Genomic DNA, 24,066 nt, shown 5'->3' with positions numbered 1-24,066 from the left:
CCCTAAAGCAGGCAGAAGAACATCTGTCTTGGTTTGTGCTGAACAAACATTTTCTTTAAAGCAAGTGCTTTAGAACCTGCAGACTTAAAAAAATAGCTTTTATCACACTTATTTAAAAGTAAAAACAAGAGCATTGTATATTAATGGGTATTGTGTCAAAACAAAATGGAGATATATATACCCTACTCATTTCCCCCCACCCAAGATGGTTAGTTTGTTTGCAAATCCAACTGAGAAATGAGAGGGAGCCTTATACTACCCTCCTCATTTTCCTTCTATCAGAATAAGAAAAATGCCAGGCGTGGTGGTGCACGCTTGTAATCCCTGCGCTTGGGAGGTAGAGACAGGAGGATCGCACAGGTTTGAAGCCAGCCGCACTGGCTTAGGAGACCCTGTTTCCAAAAAATAAAATAGGTCTGGGAGTGTAGCCCAGAGGTTGAAGGGCTTCCAGGAACCCCAGTACCACAAAAAAAAAAAAAAAAAAAGAATAAGAAAAATGGCTGGGCCAAGCATGATTCCTTTGGTTAATGATACTCTCTTTCAGTGAATAATATTTCAAAAGACCTATAACTACTTCATAGCTATGTCAGAAAAAGTATGATTCCCATTAATTATTTTTACTTTTAAATATTTTTTAATGTGAATCATATTAAAAATGGCACACATTCAGACTGTGCTTTGTGCCCTCCCCCATTAATTCTTTTATTCCAATCAATTCATCAATCTTATGTGTAAAAAAGAGAAAGAAAAAGAAAAAGAACCCATAGCTTGTTGTTTAGAAACTAAGCAATGCTATGAGAACCCAGGGCCAAGCTACCCAGTTCTACTAGGATAAAAGTCATACAACGCCGTTTGCTGATTCTATGGGGAAAAATGTGATCTTCAATCTCAGACTTTCAATATTGCTTGGAAATCTATCTCTGTGTCTATAGTCTGTTCCTTTACATCCCCACAAATAATTATTTTGAGCTTTTTGGAGAGGGAATAGGGATAGAACCCAGGGCATTCTACCTCTGAGCTACACCTTCAGCCCTATTTTTTTGTGTGTGTGTGTGGTGTTGGGGTTTGAACCCAGGGGCATTCTATCTCCAAGCTACACCTCAGCCTGATTATTTATTCTTTATTTTGAAGCAGGGTATCACTAAGTGGCATAGGGCCTCACTAAGTAGCTGAGACTGTCCATGAACCCTCCTGTCTCAGCCTCCCAAGTACTGGGATTACAAGCATGTGCCACCACGCCCACCTTCCAGCCCTATTTTTAGTTTTTTTTTTTTTATTTTGAAACAGGTTCTCGCTAATTTATGTCTCAAATACTGGGATTATAGGAGTGCACCATTACGCCTGACTTCAAGTTTAATTTTTTTTTTACAGTACTGGGGATAGAACACAGGGGCAATCTACTCCCAAGCTACACCCCCAGTTATATTTTTTTATTCTTTATTTTGAAACAGGGTCTCACTGAGTTGCAAAGGGCCTCACTAAGTAGTAGCTGAGGCTGTCAGCAAACCATGATCCTTCCATCTCAGCCTCCCAAATGCTGAGATTACAAGCATGTACCACCATGCCCGGCAGCTCCTTCTCCTTCTCCTTCTCCTTCTCCTTCTCCTTCTCCTTCTCCTTCTCCTTCCCCTTCCCCTTCCCCTTCCCCTTCTCCTCCTCCTCCTCCTCCTCCTCCTCCTCCTCCTCCTCCTCCTCCTCCTCCTCCTTTTTCTTTTTCTTTTCTTTTTTTGCGGTACTGGGGATGGAACCCGGGAGCAGTCTACCTCTGAGCTATACCCCCAGCCCTATTTTTTAGTCTTTATTTTGAAACAGGGTCTCACTGAGTTGCTAAGGGCCTCACTAAGTAGCTGAGGCTGTCCCCGAACCCCAATCCTCCTGTCTCATCCTCCCAAATGCTGGGATTACAAGCATGCACCACTGTGCCAGGTGGTGGTAGATATTCATATATATATTGCCAGGTGGTGGTAGATATTCATATATATATATCATATATATAAAAGAATATCTATATATAGATATAGATATCATCATATATTAATGTATTTTATTTTTCCCATATTTTATTTTATTTTATTTATGTTGAGCATATTGAAAATGGTGTACATTTAGATTGTGCTTTGTGCTCTCCCCCCCCCCATTTCCCTTACCCCCTCCCAATAGAGAGTGTCCAGGTTAACCATGTTATATTTATACCATTACACATATTCGTATGTAGCTCCTTCATTGAACAACCTCAGCCTTTTTCCTCCTATCCTTCCATTCTAGCTTTGCTGAGGTTTCCCCTCCATCATCTGGAGTCCCTCTGGTATCCCCAGTGTTCCCTAGCTTGGGCATATTAGAGAAAACATATGTCCCTTCTCTTTCTGTGCTTGACTAATCTCACTTAACATAATATTCTCCAGTTCCTTTCATCTTCTTGCAAATGCTATTATTTTATTCTTCTTTACAGCTGAATAGAATTCCATTGTGTGTATTTCCCATAATTTTGCAATCCATTCATCTGTTGATGGAGATCTAGGTTGGTTCCATATTTTGGCTATTACTGCTGTTATGAACATGGGTATGCATATGTTAATGTAGTTCTCTGATTTCAACCCCTTTAGAAAGATACCCAGGAGTGGTATAGCTGGATCAAATGGTGGATCTATTCCCAGTTTTCTTTTCTTTCTTTCTTTCTTTCTTTTTTTTTTTTTTGGTGGTACTGGGGTTCCTGGAAGCCCTTCTACCTCCTGGCTACACTCCCAGACCTATTTTTATATTTTTTATTTGGAAACAGGGTCTCCTAAGCCAACGCGGGCGGCTGGCTTCGAACCTGTGCGATCCTCCTGTCTCCGCCTCCCAAGTGCAGGGATTACAAGCGTGCGAAACCACGCCCAGCAGTATTCCCAGTTTTCTAAGGAATCTCCACACTGATCTCCATAGCAGCTGAACTACATTGCACTCCCACTAACAGTGTAAAAGAGTTCCTCTTTCCCCACATCCTCACCAGCATTTGTTGTTGTTTGATTTCTTTATGCTTGCCACTCTGATTGGGGTTAGATGGAATCTCAGCATAGTTTTGACTTGCATCTCCCTGATGGCTAGTGATGTTGAACATCTTTTCGTGTACAAATTGGCCATTTGTATCTCTTCTTTTGTGAAGTGTCTATTCAGTTCAGTTGTCCATTTCTTGATTGGGTTGTTTGTTTTGCTAGTGTAGAGTCTTTTGAGCTCTTTGTATATTCTGGACATTAGCCCCCTATCAGAGTGGTGGCTGGTAAAGATCTTCTCCCATTCTGTAGGCTTCCTCTTTAGGTTCTTGATGGTTTTATTTGATGAGAAGAAACTTTTTAGTTTGATGAGATCCCACTTATTAATTCTTGCTTTAATTTCCTGTGCTTTGGAAGTCTTATTGAGAAAGTTATTGCCTGTGCCTATATGTTGGAGTGTTGATCCTATGCCTTTCTCTAATAACTTCACAGTCTCTGGTCAAATTTCTAAGTCTTTGATCCATCTCGAGTTGATTCCTGTGAGAAGTAAGGATTCAGATCCAACTTTCTACAAATGGATAGCCAGTTCTCCCAGCACCATTTGTTGAAAAGGCTGTCTTTTCTCCAGCATATAAGTTTGGCCCCTTTGTCAAAGATCAATTGACTATAGATTTGTGGCTTTGTTTCTGTATCTTCTATTCTGTTCCACTGGTCAGTCTGCCTATTGTTGTGCCAATACCATGCTGTTTTACTACTATTTCTCTATAGTATAATTTTTTTTTTTTGGTGGTACTGGGGGTGGAACCCAGAGGCTTTCTACCTCCAGCTATGCTCCCAGACCTATTTTATATTTTATTTGGAAACAGGGTCTCACTAAGTTGCTGAGAGCCTCACTGAGTAGCTGAGGCTGGCTTCGAACCTGTGCGATCCTCCTGTCTCAGCCTCCCAAGCGTGGGGATTACAAGCGTGCGCCACCACGCCCGGCTCTATTAGTATAATTTGAAATCTGGGATTGTGATGTCTCCTGCCTGGTTCTTGTTGCTGAGTATTGCTTTGGCTATTCTGGGTCTTTTCTTTCTCCATACAAAATTCATAACTGATTTTTCCAGGTCTATGAGAAATGTAGTTGGGATTTTAATGGAAATTGCATTGAATCTATAGATCACTTTTGGCAGAATGGCCATTTTGATGATATTTATTCTGCCTATCCTTGAGCAAGGGAGATCTTTCCATCTTCCAAGGTCTTCAATTTCTTTCTTTAATGTTTTGTAGTTTTCTCTGTAGAGGTCTTTTACATCTTTGGTTAGGTTTATTCCTAGGTATTTTATTGGTTTAGAGGTTGTAGTAAATGGAATCGTTTTCTTTATTTCTTTCATTTTGGGTTCATTGTTGGCATACAGAAAAGCAACTGATTTCTTTAGGTTGATATTGTATCCTGCAACTTTGCTGAATTGGTTAATCAGTTCCAGAAGTCTTTTCGTTGAGTTCATTGAATCTTCTAGATAAAGAATCATATCATCTGCAAATAAGGATAGTTTTAATTCCTCTCTTCCTATATGAATTCCTTTAATTTCCTTCTCTTGTCTTATTGCTGTGGCAAGAGTCTCGAGGACTATATTGAAAAGGAGTGGTGATAGTGGACATCCTTGTCTTGTTCCTGATTTTAAAGGGAATTCTTGCAGTTTTTCTCCATTCAATATGATGTTGACTTTGGGCTTATTGTATATAGCCTTAATGATGTTGAAATATGTTCCTTCTATTCCAATTTTCTGCAGTGTTTTTAACATAAACAGGTGTTGGATTTTGTCGAATGCTTTTTCAGCATCTATTGATATAATCATGTGGTTTTTGTTCTTAGTTCTATTTATGTGGTGAATAGCATGTATTGATTTGCATATGTTGAACCAGCCTTGTTTTTCTGGGATGAAAAAAACTTGGTCATGGTGTACAATTCTCTTGATAGGGTTTTGAATGCATATAGCTAGTATTTTGTTTAGAATTTTTGCATCTATGATCATTAAGGATATTGGTCTATAATTTTCCTTTCTTGAAGTATCTTTATGTGGTTTGGGGATTAATGTGATACTGGCCTCATAGAAGGAATTAGGAAGAATTCCATCTCTTTCAGTTTCCCGGAACAAGTTGTGAAGTATTGGTATTAGTTCTTCACTAAAAGTTTTGTAGAATTCAGCTGGAAACCCATCAGGACCTGGGCTTTTCTTTGATGGCAGAATTTTGATTGCTGTTTCTATTTCTTTGTTTGCTATTGGTTGGTTAAGGCTTGCTATGTCCTCTTGGTTCAGTTTAGGTAGGTTATATGTGCTTAGAAATCTATCAATTTCTTCCATGTTGGTAGATATTCTTAAGCTTTATTTTGTGTGTGGTACTGGGGGTGAAACCCAGGGGCAGTCTACCTTAGAGCTACACCCCCAGCCTAATTTTTAAAAATTATTGTTGTTGTTGTTATTGTTGCTATTATTATTATTATTATTATTATTATTATTATTATTATTTTGCAGGTCTGGGGATGGAACCCAGGGGCATTCAACCTCCAACCTACACTCCCTGCCTTATTTTTTATTCTTTATTTTGAAACGGGGTCTCACTGAGTTGCAGGGCCCTCACTCATTAGCTGAGGCTGTCTGTGAACTGCAATCCTCTGGTCTCAGCCTCCCTAATGCTGGGAATACAAGCATGAGCCACCATGCCTGGCTCCCCAGCCTTATTTTTTATTCTTTATTTTGAAACCGGGTGTCACTGAGTTGCAGAGAGCCTAAGTAGCTGAGGCTGTCCACGAACCGTGATCTTCCTGTCTCAGCCTCCTGAATGCTGGGATTACAAGCGTGTGCCACCACGCCTGGCTTTCCTGGGATTTTTTGAGGTTTAGGTTAGGGAAGAGATGTAGATGTCTATTCTCAGTCCACCATGTTGGCCTATCTATCATCTCCATTCTGTATTTCTGCATTTTAATAATGAAAACATGAAAAAGGGTGAAAATATAAGGATAGGAAGAAATATATTTAAATATACATGTTGGGTGGGGGAGCTGGGATGTCACTCAGTGGCAAAGCACTTGCAAATGTGGCACTCTGCATTCAACCCCCAGTTCCAAAAAGATAAACACACACACACACACACACACACACATACACACACACACACAAACACACACACACCAGTTAAACTATGAATATACATATGTGGTAGACTCTCTTTAAAGGTGACTAAGGACACCTGTTTTTTTTTTTTTGTTTGTTTTGTTTTTTGTTTTTTGTTTTTCGGGTCTGGGGATGGAAACCAGGGGCATTCAACCTCCGAGCTACATTCCCTGCCCTATTTTTTTTTTATTCTTTAGTTTTGAAACCGAGTCTCACTGAGTTGCAGAGGACCTCACTAAGTAGCTGAGCGTGTCCACGAACTGCAATCCTCCAGTCTCAGCCTCCCAAATGCTGGGATTACAAACATGAGCCACCATGCCTGGCTAGGACACCTGTTTTTTCTGCCCACTGAACTGCAATTTTGTAGCAGATAGAAATCACTTGACTCAGTACTTGTGAGATTGAGATAGGAGGATCGCAGGTTTGAGGCCAGCCTCAGCAATTTAGTGAGAAGTCTGTTTATTTTTATTTTTACTTTTATTTTTGGTACTGGGAATTGAACCCAGAGATATTCTACCTCCGAGCTACACCTTCAGATCTATTTTTATTTTATTTTATTTTATTTTATTTTATTTTATTTTTGCAGTACTAGGGTTGGAACCCAGGGACATTCTACCTCTGAGCTACAGCCCCAGCCCTATTTTTTATTCTTTATTTTGTTTTTTGTTTTTTGTTTTTTTTTGTGGATTTATTTCTTTATTTTCTATGCTGTTTCATTGATCTATATGTCTATATTTGTGCCAATATAATGCTGTTTTTATTACTATAGCTCTATTGTATAATTTTTTTTATTGGTGCACTGTATTCATACATCATAGTGGGATACAAACTTTTGTAGACATACATGCACACATCGCCCAGTCAGCCCCCACCCGATCCCCACCCCATTCTCTCCCCATCCCTCCCTCCCATGCTTGGCTTAGTGGTTGACATCTAGTATTATAGCAATTTATCCAAAATTAAAAATGATAATCTCACATAACAGTTTCATTTGTCTGATACCAAGCTTTTGATGACTTAAAGATAACATTTCAATATTTCTTTTTGCTTTCTTTCTTACCAGAGAATATTTTTTTCTTTTTTTTAGGTGAAACTATCATATATTTATTTTTCAGAAAAAAATCTATTCTGATATGGAATATGGACTCTAGATACCCAAAACAATCTCGAAGCAAAAACAAAGCTAGAAGATGTATATTTTCTGATTTCAAACCATATAAAGCTACAATAATTGAAACAGTGTAGTACTGTTCTAAAGGCAGATATATAGACCATTGGAGTTAAATACAAGCCTAGAGCTAACTTCTTCCCTATATTGTCAAGTTATTTTTGACAAGGTTTCCACGAAGATTTGGTGGTGGAAATAATAATCTTTTAACTAAATATTGTTGAAAAATAATAATTACATGGAAAAGAATAAAGTTGGACCCTTACCTAATCCCACATACAAGTATTAACTCAAACTAGATAAAAGACCTAAATATAAATCTTAAGACTATAAACTTTTAGGAGAAAATCTGGGTCATAAAACCTCACAACATTGAAATTGGCAGTGATTTCTTGGATATGATTTCAATGGCACAGGCAACAGAAGAATATACAAACTCCCTAAAAAATAAAAGAAAATATTGTATATCCAAAGACAATGTAAACAGAGTTAAAAGTTACTAATAGAATTGGATAAAATATTTCCAAATGCTATATCTGGAGGTATATTAATATTCCAACTAGAAATCCTAAAAATTAACAACAATAAAGGCAAACAATACAATTTAGAGATAGGTAAAAGACTAACATAAATAATGAATCTCCACAGATAACCAATCTTAGTTGTCTGTTGGATGGAAACTCTTGTTTCTCTGGTTCTGGTGAGTGTTACCTATTTCTTCTTTGTAGTTAATCTCTTTGAGTATTTTCTAGCGCTGGTTTTGAAGACATAAATTCCTTCAGTTTCTGTTTGTCATGGAAGCTTCTTATTTCTCCATCTAATTTGATAGAAAGTTTTGCTGGGTAGGAAATTTTGGGCTGGAAGTTGTTTTCTTTCAAAATTGGGAATATGTTACTCCAAGCCCTTCTGGCTCTCATGACTTGGTTTGGGAAGTCTGGAGTGATTCTAATTGGTTTGCCTCTGAATGTCACTTGGCCCTTTGTTTTTGTTGCCTTTAAGATTCTCTGCTTGGCTTCCACATTGGTCATTTTGACAATTATATGGCGTGGGGATCCTCTTCTCGGATCCTGTCTAAAGGGAGTTCTATAAGTTTCCTGGATCTGTGTATCAACCTCTTGCTCTATATTTGGAAAATTTTCTGCTATTACTTCCTTGAAGAGATTGTTGATCCCTTTGGTATCACTTTCTTTTCCCTCCTCTATTCCAATTATTCTTAGGTTAGCTCTCTTAAGATGGGCCCATATTTCTTCAATGTCAGATTCCTACTGTTGGATATCTTTTTCTAGATTAGAAACTATGCATTCATTTTTGGATTGCTCATCTTCTAAGAGCGAGATTCTGTTCTCCATGTGGTCTAATCGGTTGTTTGTGCTTTGAATTGAGGCCTTTACTTCATTAATTGCATCCTTTATCTCTTTTTGGCTCTCTCTGAGTTCTTTTCGAAGCACCTCTATTATTTCTACAGTTATTTTCCTGATTTGATCTTCTAGAAATCTCTGATTTTCTGTTTTATCAGGTTCTGATGTTGTGGGGTTGTGCACATTCATTACTTCAGTGTTATTCCTCTTTCCCATGATTTCGGAGGTTTGTGCCTTCTCTGGGTTCTTCCCTTGGGTCACTACGACTTCACTTAAGGTGCTCTGGATCTCGAGTCTGTATTATCTCAGACCCTACTACTCCTTTACTGGGTTGCATCACAGAGTCTCCGACCCAGGGAGTCGATGGAGGCTGCTTTAAACTATGGGGGGTGCCAGGTTGCACGCTCTCCTATGGTGTGATATCTCTGCCACCACCACTCCCTCACTGGGTCAAGTCCCAGGAGGCACAATACTGGGATTTCTCCTCTGTGGCCTGCAATTTGACTCACTGTTCTTGAGTACGTAGATGTAGCTGTACTGGACTCGGTGAATTCACTGCTGCTGCCGCCGCCGGTGGCAATATGGCGCCTCTGCCACGCCCTCGGCCATGAGGCTGGCGTATTTTTTCTTCTCTGGTTTTGATTTCGACTCTGAATCCCTGCAGCGTGTGCTGAGCTCAGCCACTGGGAGCTTTAAATGCTGTCTGCGCCGAAAGATCCCGCCTGGCTGTTCCGCATCGGCTCACCTCGGCTTGCTGTAGCCGTCCGCTGAGTTCGCTGCTGCCGCCGGCAGTATGGCGCTGCTGCCGCGTCCTCTGGCGCATGTGTCTCCTCTGTGGCCCTGAGCTCTGTTCTCAGTCCGCTTTCTCTCTGGAGCCTGGTGGTTTTTTTGTTTTTCTGGTGATGGTGTTTTCTGGCTATGAAAGGCGCTCTTTTTGTGGTAATGGAGATTGGTTGTTAGCGGGACTCTTAAGCCCCGCTTTTCTCGGTCGCCATCTTCCCGGAAGTCTCCTATTCTTTATTTTGAAACAGGGTCTCACTAAGTTACAAAGGGCTTCACTAAGTAGCTGAGGCTGGCCTTGAACCACGATCCTCCTGTCTCAGCTTCTCCAATGCTGGGATTACAAGTGTGAGCCACCAAGCCCAGCTTTGTTTTTATTTTAAAACAGGGTCTTGCTAGGCTGATGAGAACCTCACTACTTGCTGAAGCTGTCCTAAAACCTATGATCCTCCTGTCTCAGCATTCAAGTACCAGGATTACAGATGTGTGCCACCATATCTGGCTTGAGATTTTGTTTAAAAATAAAAAATAAAATAGGATTAGGGATGTAGATCAGAGATAGAATATCCAGGTTCAATTCCTAATATGAGAGAGAGATAAAAAAATAAGAAGAAAAAGAAAGGAAGGGAGGAAGGAAGGGAGAGAAAGAGGGAGGGAGGGAGAGAGAGAGCGAGAGCGAGAGCGAGAGCGAGAGAGAGAGAGAGAGAGAGAGAGAGAGAGAGAGAGAGATTACCACTTGATATTCTAGAAACTAGGTCCATGCTAGGTAGATGGTGCATGCTTGTATTTGCAGTAATTGGGAGACTGAAACAGGAGGATGACAGATCTGTGGCCAGTCTCAGATACTTAGTGAGGCCCTCTGTAACTTAGTGAGATACTGTTTCAAAATTAAAAAAGAATAAAATAGAGCTGGGGTGTAGCTTGAGGTAGAATGCTCCTGGGTTCCATCCCTAGTACCACACCAAAAAAAAAAAAGTAAAGAAAAGAAAAGAAAAGGAAGGAAAGAGAGAAGAAAAGAAAGGAAGGAAGGAAGGAAGGAAGGAAGGAAGAAAGCTCTATCCTTGACATCAAAGAATAAATTATATCTGGGTGTGGTGGCGCACGCTTGTAATTCCCGCGCTTGGGAGGCTGAGACAAGAGGATCGCACAGGTTCGAAGCCAGCCTCAGCTACTTAGTGAGGCTCTCAGCAACTTAGTGAGACCCTGTTTCCAAATAAAGTATAAAATAGGTCTGGGAGTAGATCTCAGAGGTAGAAAAGCCCCTGGGTTCCACCCCCAGTACCACACACACACACAAAAAAGAATAAATTATGACTGGTCAAACCCATTCATAGTCATCTCCTCTCCCTTTGCCAGTGATTGATTTGGGAACAGGCATGTATTCTAGTGAGGGCCAATGAAATGTGAAGGGGTGTCTGAGGAATGGGAAGTCTGAGAGGTTTTCCTCGTGAATAATAAAGCCTCAAGGAGAGAAAGTCTCTTGTCCCAACCCTCTTTTTCTATGAGAAAGTGATTTGGGAGCTGTAAGAGCCACTGTGTGACCATGAGGTTCGAGTGAACCCAAAGCAATAGAAACAAGCTGAGTACGTACGAGATCACTGAGTTGCTGAATGACTCGTGATTAAGTTTGCGATTCAAGTGACTTGTCAGACTTTGTCACTTTCAGCTGATGGTGTTCCGATATACCATGTAAGTGAATGTAAAAAAAATGTTAATGTAGATGAAAATCTACTTCTAATATTTCTTACCTTTTACTTTCCTTTTCCGCTCAGAATTAAAGGTGGAAGAGAAGCCAGAACCCTCAACTAGTTCAGCAAAGAATCCTAATGCTGGAGTCTCAGAGAATATTGTGGTTAAAAAACCTGCAAAAGTGGTTTTTACAGAAGAAACTAAACTGAAACCAAGGCAAGAACCACCATGGAAGAAAAACCTCTTTGAACGAGTGGAGGCAAAAGCCCAGATAATGCAGCAGAAAATAATAGAGAAGGATAATTTGAAGCAGGAACTTGAAAAAAAGGCTGAAAAAAAAGTTCCTAAGGATAATTTGGCCAAAGAGTGGTTCAACACTGAAAACATGACTCTGAATACTCGTGCCTATTTGCTGGACAAGCTTTTACCCACCTTAGTTCCTGGAGTGGAAAAAATGTTAACACAATTGGAAAAGAAGATTTTGACTGAATCTGATGTTCCAGCTAAGTTCGATCCAATTAATTATTTGGGGGAATATTTAATGAGAAACAATCCTTATTATTTCAAAGATTCAGAAATGTCTGGTTACCAGAGGGTGATGAGAGATGTCACAGAAGACCTGAAGATACATGTTCCTGACACTGTCTGCAACAGGTATCAATTATACTATTTTCTATTGATAATCTATATCCTTGTATTGAAAAGGGAGTAAAATAATATATGTGAACACAACCAGGACTTAAATGATTTTAAGCTGGGGCATGGTGGCAGGCACCTGTAATTCCTGTACTTGGAAGGCTGAGACAGGAAGATCACAGGCTTGAGGACAGCCTCAGCAAGGAGTGAGTAACAAGTAATCAACCTAGCAAGACCCTGTTTCCAAATAAGAAATAAACTGGGAGTGGTGGCATATGGTTGTAATCCCAGCATTTGGGAGACAGAGACTGGAGGATAAAGGTTCACAGACAGCCTCAGCTACTTAGCGAGGCCCTTTGCAACTCAGTGAGACCGTTTCAAAACTAAAAGGACTAAAAAATAGGGCTGGGGGTGTAGCCCGGAAGTAAAATGCCCCTGAATTCCATCCCCAGTACCAAAAAAAAAAAAAAAAGAAAGAAAGAAAGAAAGAAAGAAAGAAAGAAAGAAAGAAAGAAAATTGGGCTAGGGGTACTGCTTGAAGGTAGAATGCCTCTGGGTTAAATCCCCAGTACCAAAAAAAAAAAAAAAAAAAAAAAAGAGAAGTAATTTTATAGTTTTTCAAAGACATTTATTCAGCTACAACTATATGCTTCACTTGTTCTGAGGCACAATGAAGACTAGTGAAGTATAATCAAGTTCTCTGTATTCTTGGATTTAATTGTCTAACTAGGACTCTTAAGAGTATACTTATTTCTACATTTATTTGTTTCCTGGCACTGAAAAATAAGCTATAAGAGAGCTGAGATTTCCTAAAAGTTTAACTTTCCAAATAGGCAATATATTTACCTGGTTCAGAAGCCAAAATGTATAAAAAGTAGTAAAGTCTCTTTCTCATCCTTTTTTTGTGGTACTGGGGTCCCAGGAAACCCTTCTACCTCCGGGCTACACTCCCAGACCCATTTTATACTTTTTAAATTTGGAAACAGGGTCTCTTAAGCCAGAGCGGCTGGCTTCAAACCTGCGCGATCCTCCTGTCTCTCCCAAGCATGGGGATTACAAGCGTGCGCCACCACGCCCAGCATTCATCCTTATCCTTTCATTCACCCAGTCAGTACTCTACTTCTGTCATTGATAACCACTCTTCTTAGTTGTCTCTTTCTTTCCTTTCCTTTCCTTTCCTTTCTGTGTGTGTTACTGGGGATAGAACCCAGGGACATTTTATCTCTGAACTATGCCCCCAGGCCTTTTTCAGGGGCTTTGTACCTCCTACAACCCCAGCCCTATTTTTTATTCTTTATTTTGAAGCATGGTCTCACTAAGTTGTGGAGGGCCTCACTAAGTAGCTGAGGCTGGCCACGAACCTGTGATCCTCCTGTCTCAGCCTTCCAAATGCTGGGTTACGAGTGTGGGCCACCATACCTGGCTTTATTTTGTAATTTTTGTTGCTATTATAAGTGGGACTTTCTTCTTTCATGACATTTTATGTCTGCATACAGTCTAAGGAAGTGAAAGCTGTTCATATCTATGTTTTTGTTCCTTGCTACTGTACTGAGTCCTTTCACAGTGAATTTTAGTTCATTTATTGGATTTTCTATGGGAAATAAACACATTTTCTGCAAGTAAGTAGCTTTTCTTCTTAATTTTCCATTTGTGTACCTCTAGTATCTTTTTCTTACCTAATTTCGTTCACTGTTACCTCTATTACAATGTTAAATAATAGCGATGGCACGAACATCCTTGTCTAGTTTACTGTTTCAGTAGAAGTACTTGGGCTGCTGCTTCACCATGGTTAGTTTCTGTTGTATATTAGTTCTACTCCATTTGAATCTGAGAAACATATTTTATCACAATAAAAATTTAAGTAGGGGCTGAGAATGTAGTTGAGTGGTTTCCTAGTAAGCATGATGCATGAGGCCCTTGGTTGGATGCTTGCATACCAAAAAAAAGGATGTAATTTTTTTTTTTTTTTGCGGGTCTGGGGATGAAACCCAGGGACATTTGACCTCTGAGCTACACCCCCTGCCCAGTTTTTATTCTTTATTTTGAAACAGGGTCTCACTGAGTTGCAGAGGGCCCCACTAAGTAGCTGAGGCTGTCCTCAAACCACATACGGTCTCAGCCTCCCAAATGCGGGATTACAAGCGTGGGCCACCACGCCCAGCTGGATGTAATTTCTTATAGAGTGATTTTTGGGGGGAGAATTGCTGAGAATTGAACCTAGGGGCATTCTATAAAACAACATTGTTGATTTTGTCTGATACTTTTCAATACCTATAGAGATGATAATTTTATTTTCACCTTAGATCCATTAATAAGGAATTTTATTAATAGATTTCCTACTGTTGAACTATCTTGGAATTCCTGAAATAAATCCTACTTAGCTGTTTTGTATTTGGTTATGTTGAAATATCTTTCCTATTAGTAAGACAGAATAAATATTTCCTCTCCTTTTAACTAAGAATTTCAAGGTGGCACACACTTGTAATCCCAATACTTGGGAGGCTGAAACAGTTGGACTACAAGTTTGAGGTCAGTGGGTGATAATTTAGCAAGACTCTGTTTCAAAATAAAAACTGAAAAGGGCTGAGGGTATAGATCAGTGGTAGAACCCCTTAGGTTCAATCCCATTACCATATGAACACACATAAATAGAATTTCAGGCCAGGCGTGGTGGTGCACGCTTGTAATCCCAGCATTCAGGAGGCTGAGACCAGAGGATCGCGGTTCATGAACAGCCTTAGCTACTTGGTGAGGTACTTCGTAACTTAGTGAGACCCTGTTTCAAAATAAAGAATAAAAAATAGCCGGGCTTGGTGGTGTATGCTTGTAATCCCCGTGCTTGGGAGGTGGAGACAGGAGGATCACGCAGGTTCAGAGCCAGCCTCGCTGGTTTAAGAGACTCTGTTTCCAAATAAAAATATAAAAAATAGGTGTCTGGGCGTGTAGCCCGGAGGTAGAAGGGTTTCCAGGAACCCCAGTACTACCAAAAAGAATTTAAAAAAAAATAGGGCTGGGAGTATAGCTTGGAGGTCATTCCAGACCCGCAAAAATAATAATAATAATAAAATAAAATAGCCGGGCGTGGTGGCACACGCTTGTAATCCCCGTGCTTGGGAGGCAGAGACAGGAGGATCACACAGGTTCCAAGCCAGCCGCACTGGCTTAGGAGACCCTGTTTCCTATACTGGGAGTATAGCCCGGAGGTAGAAGGGCTTCCAGGAACCCCAGTGCCACCAATAATAATAATAATAATAATAATAATAATAATAATAATAATAATAATAATATAAAATAAAAAATAAAAAGAATTTCAGAAGATTATATACATCTATCTACCTATCAATAGTCACTGCCAGTAGCAGCAAATGAAAAACCTAATTCTTCCTTTGAGGTTCTTTACTGAGCATCATTTTAGATACAAGGGTTTTTATATGTATTTTAGTCAGTTTTCATCTTTTCTATATACTATGTTATATATTTTTTTAATTTGGAAGCAGGGTCTTGGTAAGGTGCTGAGAGCCTCACTAAGTTTCTGAGTTTGTTCTTGAACCTGTGATCCTACTGTCTCAGCCTCCCAAATATTTTTTTATGGTACTGGGGGTGGAACCCAGGGACTTTCTACCTCCGAGCTATACTCAGAAACCTATTTTATATTTTTATTTGGAAACAGGGTCTCACTAAGTTGCTGAGAGCCTCACTAAGTAGCTGAAGCTGGCTTTGAACCTGTGCGATCCTCCTGTCTCAGCCTCCCAAGCACTGGGATTACAAGCATGCGCTATCATGCCCGGCTCAAGAGAGTCTTTTTTTTTAACCATGACTACAAACCATGAATATAATAAATTTGATTACATGAAAGCTAAAAGCTTTTGGCCTAACAAATTAAGTCACAACTACTCAATTCTGCTGCTGTACTGAAAACATCCAAAGACAATTTGTAAATGAATGAGCATGACTGTGTTTCATTGAAAATATATTTACGGATACTGACATTTGAATTTCTTTCTTTCTTTCTCTCTCTCTCTCTCTCCTTTTTTTTTTTTTTTTTTTTTGGCACTGGAGATGAAACCCAGGGGCCTTCTACCTCAGAACTATACTCCCAGATCTATTTTATTTTTTATTTGGAAACAGCCTCACTAAATTGCTGGAGCTAACTTCATATCTGCAATCCTCCTGTCTCACCCTCCCAAGTTACAGGGATTACAAGTATGCTCCATCATACCTGGCTTGAAATTTGAATCTTAAATAATTTTAACCATTCTTATATATATAAGATTTTATATAAGTTAACCATTCTTAGCTTTCAAGCCATACAAAGCCATGATTTGGTTTGCTGACTCCTGGTCTAAAAGATATCTATTAGGTATCTTACCGATCTAAAAAGCAAGACACTTTGAATCTCTGAATCTCTTTGCAAATCTCCATAATTTCCTTTGCACATCTTCTAGTGTGAGCCTTATGACAAAATTTATGAAGGAACCTAAAATTCTAAAGATTTATTTAAGTGTCCTATAGAGCAAATAACTATTTTGGAAGCTTTAGCATAAAATTCTATTGTATTTTTTTCTTCCTCCTCCTTCTCCAAAGGAGAAGATTTACCTATTTGACAAATAGGTAAATCTCAATCAGCACATAACACTCTGGGTATTTATCACCACCTATAATGGCAAATCTAAGCATGGTGATATATGCTTGTACCCCTAGGACTTAGGAGGTTGGAACAGGAGGTTCAAGGCCAGCCTCAGCAACTTAGTGGAATCCTGTTTCAAAACAAGAAATAAAATAGGGCTGGCCTATTTAAATAAATAAAAAATAAATAAAATAGCTCAGAGAGAGAATCAGTTAAATCCCCAGTACCATGGGGGAAAAAAAAGGAGTAACAATAGGCACAGAAGGATCCTGGTCTAGATTCCATTGATTAGATTGTTTAATAATGTTTCTTGAACTATGCAGGTCATTTGAGACTAAGAATCTTCATTTCTACTGGAGTATCAATGGTGTAGGAATTTCACATCAGAGTTAAAGTAATCAGGGATGTTTTATTTGCCTGGATTTGTAAGATTAGGCTTCATCTTTCTTTGGCAAAAATCTAAGGTCTATATGCTAACAGATGAGTCAGGCATTTGCAAATATCCAGAAATCCTGAGAATGCCTTATAATATAATAGTGTGTTCTGCTTCCAATGTCTAATGACTTAAAACTTGTATACCTTGCAAGCTCTTGCGAGCTTAGTAAAAATAGTCCTGCTTTAAAATTCCTTGACCTGTATCATTGTTTGTGTTGTCCTTAGTCTATTACAGAGCCTTGGAAAAGTCCACTAGTTTAGGAATGAAGCATTTTTCTTATTTATATTTAATATTTAAAAAGACATGCCAGCGATACCATTCCTGGGTATCTTTCCAAAGGGACTGAGATCAAGGAATTACAGTAATACATGCATATCCACGTTCATAGCAGCACAATCCACAACAGCCAAATTATGGAACCAACCTAGATGTCCATCAACAGATGAAGGGATTGCAAAATTATGGGATATACACACAATGGAATTCTACTCAGAAATACAGAAGAACAAAATAATGTCATCTGCAGGAAAATGGGCGCACCTGGAGAACGTTATATTAAGTGAGATTAGCCGGTCACAGAAAGTGAAAGATCCTATGCTTTCCTAATATGTGGAAGCTAGGGAATAATTGAGATTCTAAAGGGACTCAGGATTAAGAAAGGAGAAACTCCAGTGGAGCCAGAAAGGTGGTCTAGGGGAAAGGGAGGAGGGGGGGAGACTCAGTGAAGGAATGACTTCCATCAACACGTGCGTGTGCGAGAACACCAGTACCCCGTGTGGGGAAGGGGCCCTGGGGAGGGAATCGGGGACAAGCCCACCAAGTGCTGTGTGCATGTATGTCACTATAGCCATGAACCTCATTAAGATGTGAGACTATAATGCACTAATAAAAGTATATAAATCCTAAAAAATAAATAAATTTAAAAGGCACATACATTTTTTTTGTTTGGTTTGTCAAGACTTTATTTTCAGTTAATAATATTAAAGTTGCCTCAACTTAAAACATTTTCTGTTGCTTCCTAGGACAAAAAGGTTTTTTAAAAAAAATCTCTGTTGTCTTAAAAAATAGATAGAGAAGACATTCTTTACTTATTTGGAATAATTTTGAAGTGTTAGCTACTTAACTGAAATACACAATGTCACTGCTTTGTCAGCTTTATACAGGCAGTAAAATTACTGCTTTTCATTGGGGTTCTTGAAAGATGGGTATGGAGCTGGGCATGGTGGTGCACTCTTGTAATCCAGCTTTGGGGAGGCTGAGACAGGAGGACCGCAGTTCAAGGACAGCCTCAGCTACTTAGTGAGGCCCTTTGCAACTCAGTGAGACCCTGTTTCAAAATACAGGATAAAAAATAGGGCTAGGGGTGTAGCTTGGAGGTCGAATGTCTCTGGGTTTCATTCCTAGTACTTAAAAAAAAGAAAAGAAAAGAAAGAAAGATGGGTATAAAGTTAAATTATACTTTAGTTCCTCCGTGAAACTTTGCATAACTGTAAAGTAGGTTAGATTTGTAGAATTTGCTGTACTACATATTTTCTTTCTTATTTTTATTATAATTTTTGTGATACTGGAGTTTGAGCCAGGGGCATCCCACCTCTGAGCTATATCCGCACCCTTTTTTAATTTTTATTTTGAAGCAATATCTCACTAAATTGCTAGGGCCTCACTACATTGCTGAGACTGGCCAAAAACTTGCGATCCTCCTGTCTCCGCCTCCCAAGCGCGGGGATTATAAGCGTGCGCCACCACGCCCGGCTTGGTATCTTTTTTAAAGTATCATTTCCTTCTAACTCTGATTCTTCTAATACTTGGGAAGGCATATTTGAAAGTTCCTTAACAACCAATCATGAATTGGTAATGAAAAATATTTGCTCTTAAAAATTATTTCAAAAATTTGTAAACCTAGTCATTGAAAGGGTCAATTTTACTTATGATATGTTTAAAATAAAGACTAATTTTGTGGTATTGGGAATTGAACCCAGGGGTATTTAACTTCTGAGCTACATCCCCAGACCTATTTTATTTTTTTATTTCCAACCAGAGACTCCCTAAATTGCTGAGGCTATCCTCAAACCTGTGATTCGCTCTTTTTTCCCCCTTCTGTACTGGGGGTTGAACCCAGGGGCATTCTACCTCTGAGCTATACCCCCACCCATATTTTTAACTCTTTATTTTGAAACAGAGTCTCACTAAGTTGTAGAGGGCCTCACTAAGTAGCTGAGGCTGGCTGTGAACCCAGATCCTCCTGTCTCAGCCTCCCAAATGCTGGGATTACAAGTGTGCGCCACCACAGCCAGCTGTGATTCTCCCTTCTCACCCTCCCAAGTACTGAGATTACAAGCATGGGCCACCATGTCCATATTAAAATAAATAATTTTAAATAATAAAAAGGGAAGATTAAGCACACCTGTAATCGAACAGGAGCATTGCAGGTTCGCGGCTAGCTTCAGCACTTTATCAAGGCTCTCAGCAACTTAGTGAGAACCTGGTTCAAGTTAAAAAAGAAATAGGGCTGGAGATATAACTCAGATGTGAATGCCTTTGGGTTCAATCTCTAGTACCACAAAAAAGGGGGGAGAGATTATTAATGCTAGAATTTTAGACTATTTCTGGGAAACAGGGCCTACTATTCTTTAAATGTCTTCTCTTTTCTTCACCAGTTTGGACACATAAGATTGCAGAGTAAGAGTTCAAATGAGCCAGGAAGTAGATCCAAGAGGCAAAAACTTGGATATTTTTTGTATGGTGCAAACTCATTTCTGGCTTAGAAATGATCTCTGATCCTCACCTCTGTTGCTTATTTTGTAGTCACTAAGGGATCTATGCTGCATTTTGAAATATCTTTCAGGTCTTATTTCCAGTTACTTGTCTTTACTAGCCTTATATATTAATAATGGAACATTTAATCCATGAAGAGAAAGAAAAGGATTACTGTTTCTACCACAGCCTCATAGAAGAGTGTGTAAGTGCGCAAGCATTAAGGATACACAGACGGAGTAAAATTTAGAGGGGAGAGATACAAGTCTTATTTTACTTATTATAAATCCTGCAGATTAACTCATGTAGAGTGTTCAAGGAATTTATGCAGATTATGTGTCAAAATCCATTATGTATGTTCCTGTTGGAATGTGGTATCTGCAAAGAGTTCTAAGATTTGCTTCAAAGTACTCACAATTTTTTTTAAGCCTCAAAATGTCTAACTCATTCTTACAAGTTGCCAACGCTGGGAGTTGGCAAGACAGCGATTATGTTTCATCCTCAATATGGGCTTTTCTCAGTTGCCAGGAGGCCGCAGCTCCCTAGACAGCTGTCTGTTCATGCTGCACGCCAGCTGCAGCTCTGCGCTGAGCCAAGCCTCCTGCTTACATTATGCCGGGAAATCCCACAGGTGCTTCTCCTAGGTGATACTAGCAAAATTAATCACTTTTGTCAATTTGCATCAAATACGAAGGTTTTTTTTTTTTTTTTTTTAGGTACTAGGGATGGAACCCAGGGGCATTCTACCTCTGAGTTAAACCCCCAGCCCTATTTTTTATTCTTTATTTTGAAACAGGGTCATCCAGGCATGGTGGCACATGCTTGTAATCCAGCATTCGGGAGGCTGAGACCGGAGGATTGCGGTTCGTGGACAGCCTCAGCTACTTAGTGAGGCCCTCCGCAACTTAGTGAGACCCTGTTTCAAAATAAAGGATAAAATAGGGCAAGGGGTATAGCTCAGAGGCCAAATGCCCCTGGGTTCCATCCCCAGACCCGAAAAAAAGAGACAGGATCTCACTGAGCTGCAAAATCTTGATATCCTTGAATAGTATCGTAGCTGAGGCTCTCCTGGAACCAAGATCCTCCTGTCTCAGCCTCCCAAATGCTGGGATTACAAGTATGTGCCACCATGTTCAGCTTCAAGATTGTATTAATTCATTAAAGCAGATCATGCCAAAAATGAGTCAATCGATTAGGGAGATACTTTTTGTGGTATTTAAGTGACTATTATTATACCTAACAATATGTAATAGGACTTTATCCAAATAGGTTCTAATTTTATTTTTTTGGGGGGTGGCTTTTTGGTTTTTGATTTTTGGGGTTTTTTTTTTCATGTTGGTTTAGTACTGGGGATCAAACCTAGGGGCCTTCTACCTCAAATCTACACCTCCAGCCCTTTTAATTTTTATTTTGAAATGGGGGTCTCGCTAAGTTGCTGTGGGTCGAAGTTGCTGAGGTTGGCCTCAAATATGTGATCTTTCTGTCTCAGCCTCCCACGTACTGGGATTACAAGTGTGTGCCACCATACCTGGCTGAAATGGGTTCTAATTTTATTGTTCAGTTGTTATATACACCAACTAGTTTAGTATTCGTCTGTAAATAATATATTTGTATGTGTTAATCCATTATTAAATACTTAGAAATTCAACTACTTATGAACTGAGAAATCTTAGTATCCTTGAATAGTATCGTAATAGTCATACCCTACCATACAACTTGATGTTGAATGAGCCTCTGATCTGCTTCAATAACAGAACATTTCTAATGTCAGAAACTGAAGTCAAGTTCTCTCTAGCTAGAGTTAGATACCTGGATATTTCTGGCACAATGCCTGACAAGGTATAATGGTCCTGCAGTAGAAACTCTTAAGACTACCTGAGATATATAGAAATTCCTAGGATTTGCTATATTATTCTATTGATTCATAAGCTATCCAGCAACTGATATCCTGAAAAGGAGATAGAATTTTCTGGTTCGTTGAAGAGGTTCTGGCCTTCCCATGGCTGAAGACTATACGTGCAACTGCCTTGGTTTCTACACCTTCTGTCCCAGCTCCGTCCTGTACTATCAGATCAGATGCTTTCAAGCCCCACCTCCACCCGTGCAGGATCTCGCTCTTGTAGCTTCTGTCCTTCTCTTACTTCTCCAAGAAGGTAGCCCAGTTAGAATTCAACCACTTCACTTAGCAATGGGAAGTCCTTACCATCAAGGCCAGCTTCAAAGCGTGAAGGCACTATATCACAACAGCATGCAGAGAGAGTGAACGCAGACTCCCCTGCCTTGACCTAGTCCACCCCACTCAGATAGGTTGCGTTCTTTTTTCGGTACTGGGGATGGAACCCAGGACTATTTTTTTAGTCTTTTTTAATTTTAATTTAATTTAATTTTATTTTATTTTTGCGGGTCTGGCGATGGAACCCAGGGACATTTGACCTCTGAGTTACACCCCCTGCCCTGTTTTTTATTCTTTATTTTGAAACAGGGTCTCATTGAGTTGCGGAGGGCCTCACTAAGTAGCTGAGGCTATCTGCGAACCACGATCCTCCAGTCTCAGCCTCCCAAATGCTGGGATTACAAGAGCGTGCCACCATGCCTGGCCTTTTTTTTAAATTTTTGAAACAGGGTCTCACTGAGTTGCAAAGGGCCTCGATAAGTAGCTGGGACTGTCCACAAACTGCGATCCTCTGGTCTCAGGCTCCGAATGCTGGAATTACAAACGTGCCACCACGCCCGGCGCATTTGCATATGTACATCATTTTTACTATCTCACCTATATCAACTAATCAACATCACCAGCCAGGTGGCCTCTTCTGGGATGTGGGCTGCCAGGTTCTTTTTCTAAAACAAGTTTCTCTTTGCTTCTCAAGATGGCTAATTTCTTCTTGTTCTTTAAGAATCAGCTCAGCAGGGCGTGATGGCACATTCTTGTAATCCCAGTACTTGGGAGGCTGAGACAGGAGGATTTCTGGTTTGAGGACAGCCTAGAATGAAATGAAACTCTCATCAATCTAGTGGGACTCTGTTTCAAACTAAGAAAAAAAGAAAAAAAGAATAAACTCAAGGCTAGGCATAGTGGTGGCACATGCCTGTAATCCCAATACTTGGGAGGCCAAGACAGGAGTATCACAGATTCAAGAACAGCCTCAGCAATTTAATGAGACTCTCAGAAACCTAGAAAGACCCTGTTTCAAAACAAAAACTAAAAAGGGCTGGGTGTATAGCTCGGAGGTAGAATACCCCTGGATTGAATCCCCAGTATCTGGTCAGAATTAGGTACTGAAGCACCTGTAGGTTCACGTTGGTCCTTCGCACACTATAGTGTATCTCTTTGAAGAAAAAGACTATTTTCAAGCCGGGCGTGGTGGCACACGCTTGTAATCCCTGCACTTGGGAGGCAGAGACAGGAGGATCACGCAGGTTCGAAGCCAGCCGCGTGCGCTGGCTTAGGAGACCCTGTTTCCAAATAAAAATGTAAAAATAGGTCTGGGAGTGTAGCCCGGAGGTAGAAGGGCTTCCAGGAACCCCAGTACCACCAAAAAAAAAAAAAAAAAAAAAAAAAAAAAAAAAAAGACTATTTTCTTTTGTGTGTGTGGTACTGGGAATTGAACCCAGAAACATTCTACCTCCAAGCTCTACCCCAGCCCTATTTTTTATTATTTATTTTGAAACAGTGTCTCACTAAGTTACAGAGGGCCTCACTAAGTAGCTGACGTTGGCTTGAACTCTCAGCCTCCCAAGTACTGGGATTACAAGCCTGAGCCACCATGCCCAGCTGAAAAGGACTACTTTCTATCATACCAATATTTGAAATTTAGCATGTGATTGATAAATTGGGCCTTGATAAATGTTTTAAACAAGTGAATCAATAATTCTAATTTATTATGGAGTCTTTCCTCAGTGAATTAGTATTTATAATGTAACTATTTATAACATATGACATTGAGTACTCAATGTCAAACTATACCTTATGGTAAAAATAGAAAATTTGACTCATCATGAAAAACTTACAGAGCCTATAATAAAATCAATTGAGGAAATACAATCAGTTTTATCAAAGCACTCATCCATAGATACTCTCTACACTTCTCAACCTGTTCGAGCTGGCCTTCATGCCACTCTCTTTAATAAAGGGTACTTACCAAGATCACAATGTTCTTTATGTTTAAGGCCCAGTATTGCAGTCCCTATTTTAGTTGACCTTTTAGCAAGATTCGATGGTGATGACTATTTCTATCTTGAAACACTTTTTCTCTTCTTTTCCCCCCATCATACTTTTCTAGTTTTTCCTCCACTTCTCTATTTAGCCCTCCGTGTCCTTCGGTCCTCATTCTCTGCTGCATTAAGGTCCCTTAAGACATGATGTTAGGCCTTATTCTCTTACCACATTAGACTCCATCTCTGAATGCTCTTATTCTGACACTTCCGTTTCCCTGAAACTGAACTTCATACAGTTTTGTTTTTTTTGTTTTTTGTACTGGGGGTGGAACCCAG

At 39.8% G+C, this 24,066-nt stretch overlaps 1 protein-coding gene across 1 annotated transcript in view; it reads left to right on the top strand.

Moving 5' to 3' along the window:
- Window positions 1-11,354: 11,354 nt before the first annotated feature.
- EFCAB5 (EF-hand calcium binding domain 5) overlaps window positions 11,355-24,066 on the top strand; it is a gene marked incomplete at its 3' end in the record, with an annotated part of 113,143 nt that continues 100,431 nt past the window's right edge. Inside the window, exon 1 of the mRNA XM_080713998.1 lies at window positions 11,355-11,776. Within this exon, the coding sequence (XP_080570124.1) occupies window positions 11,397-11,776 (380 nt within the window). The 5' untranslated portion in view covers window positions 11,355-11,396. The remainder of the gene's footprint in view (window positions 11,777-24,066) is intronic.

This window comes from Muscardinus avellanarius (genome assembly GCF_963383645.1).
Source record: "Muscardinus avellanarius genome assembly, chromosome: 16".
Lineage (NCBI taxonomy): Eukaryota > Metazoa > Chordata > Mammalia > Rodentia > Gliridae > Muscardinus > Muscardinus avellanarius.
The sequence above is the reverse complement of the archived record's forward strand: the minus strand, read 5'-3'. Positions and strand labels throughout refer to the sequence as shown.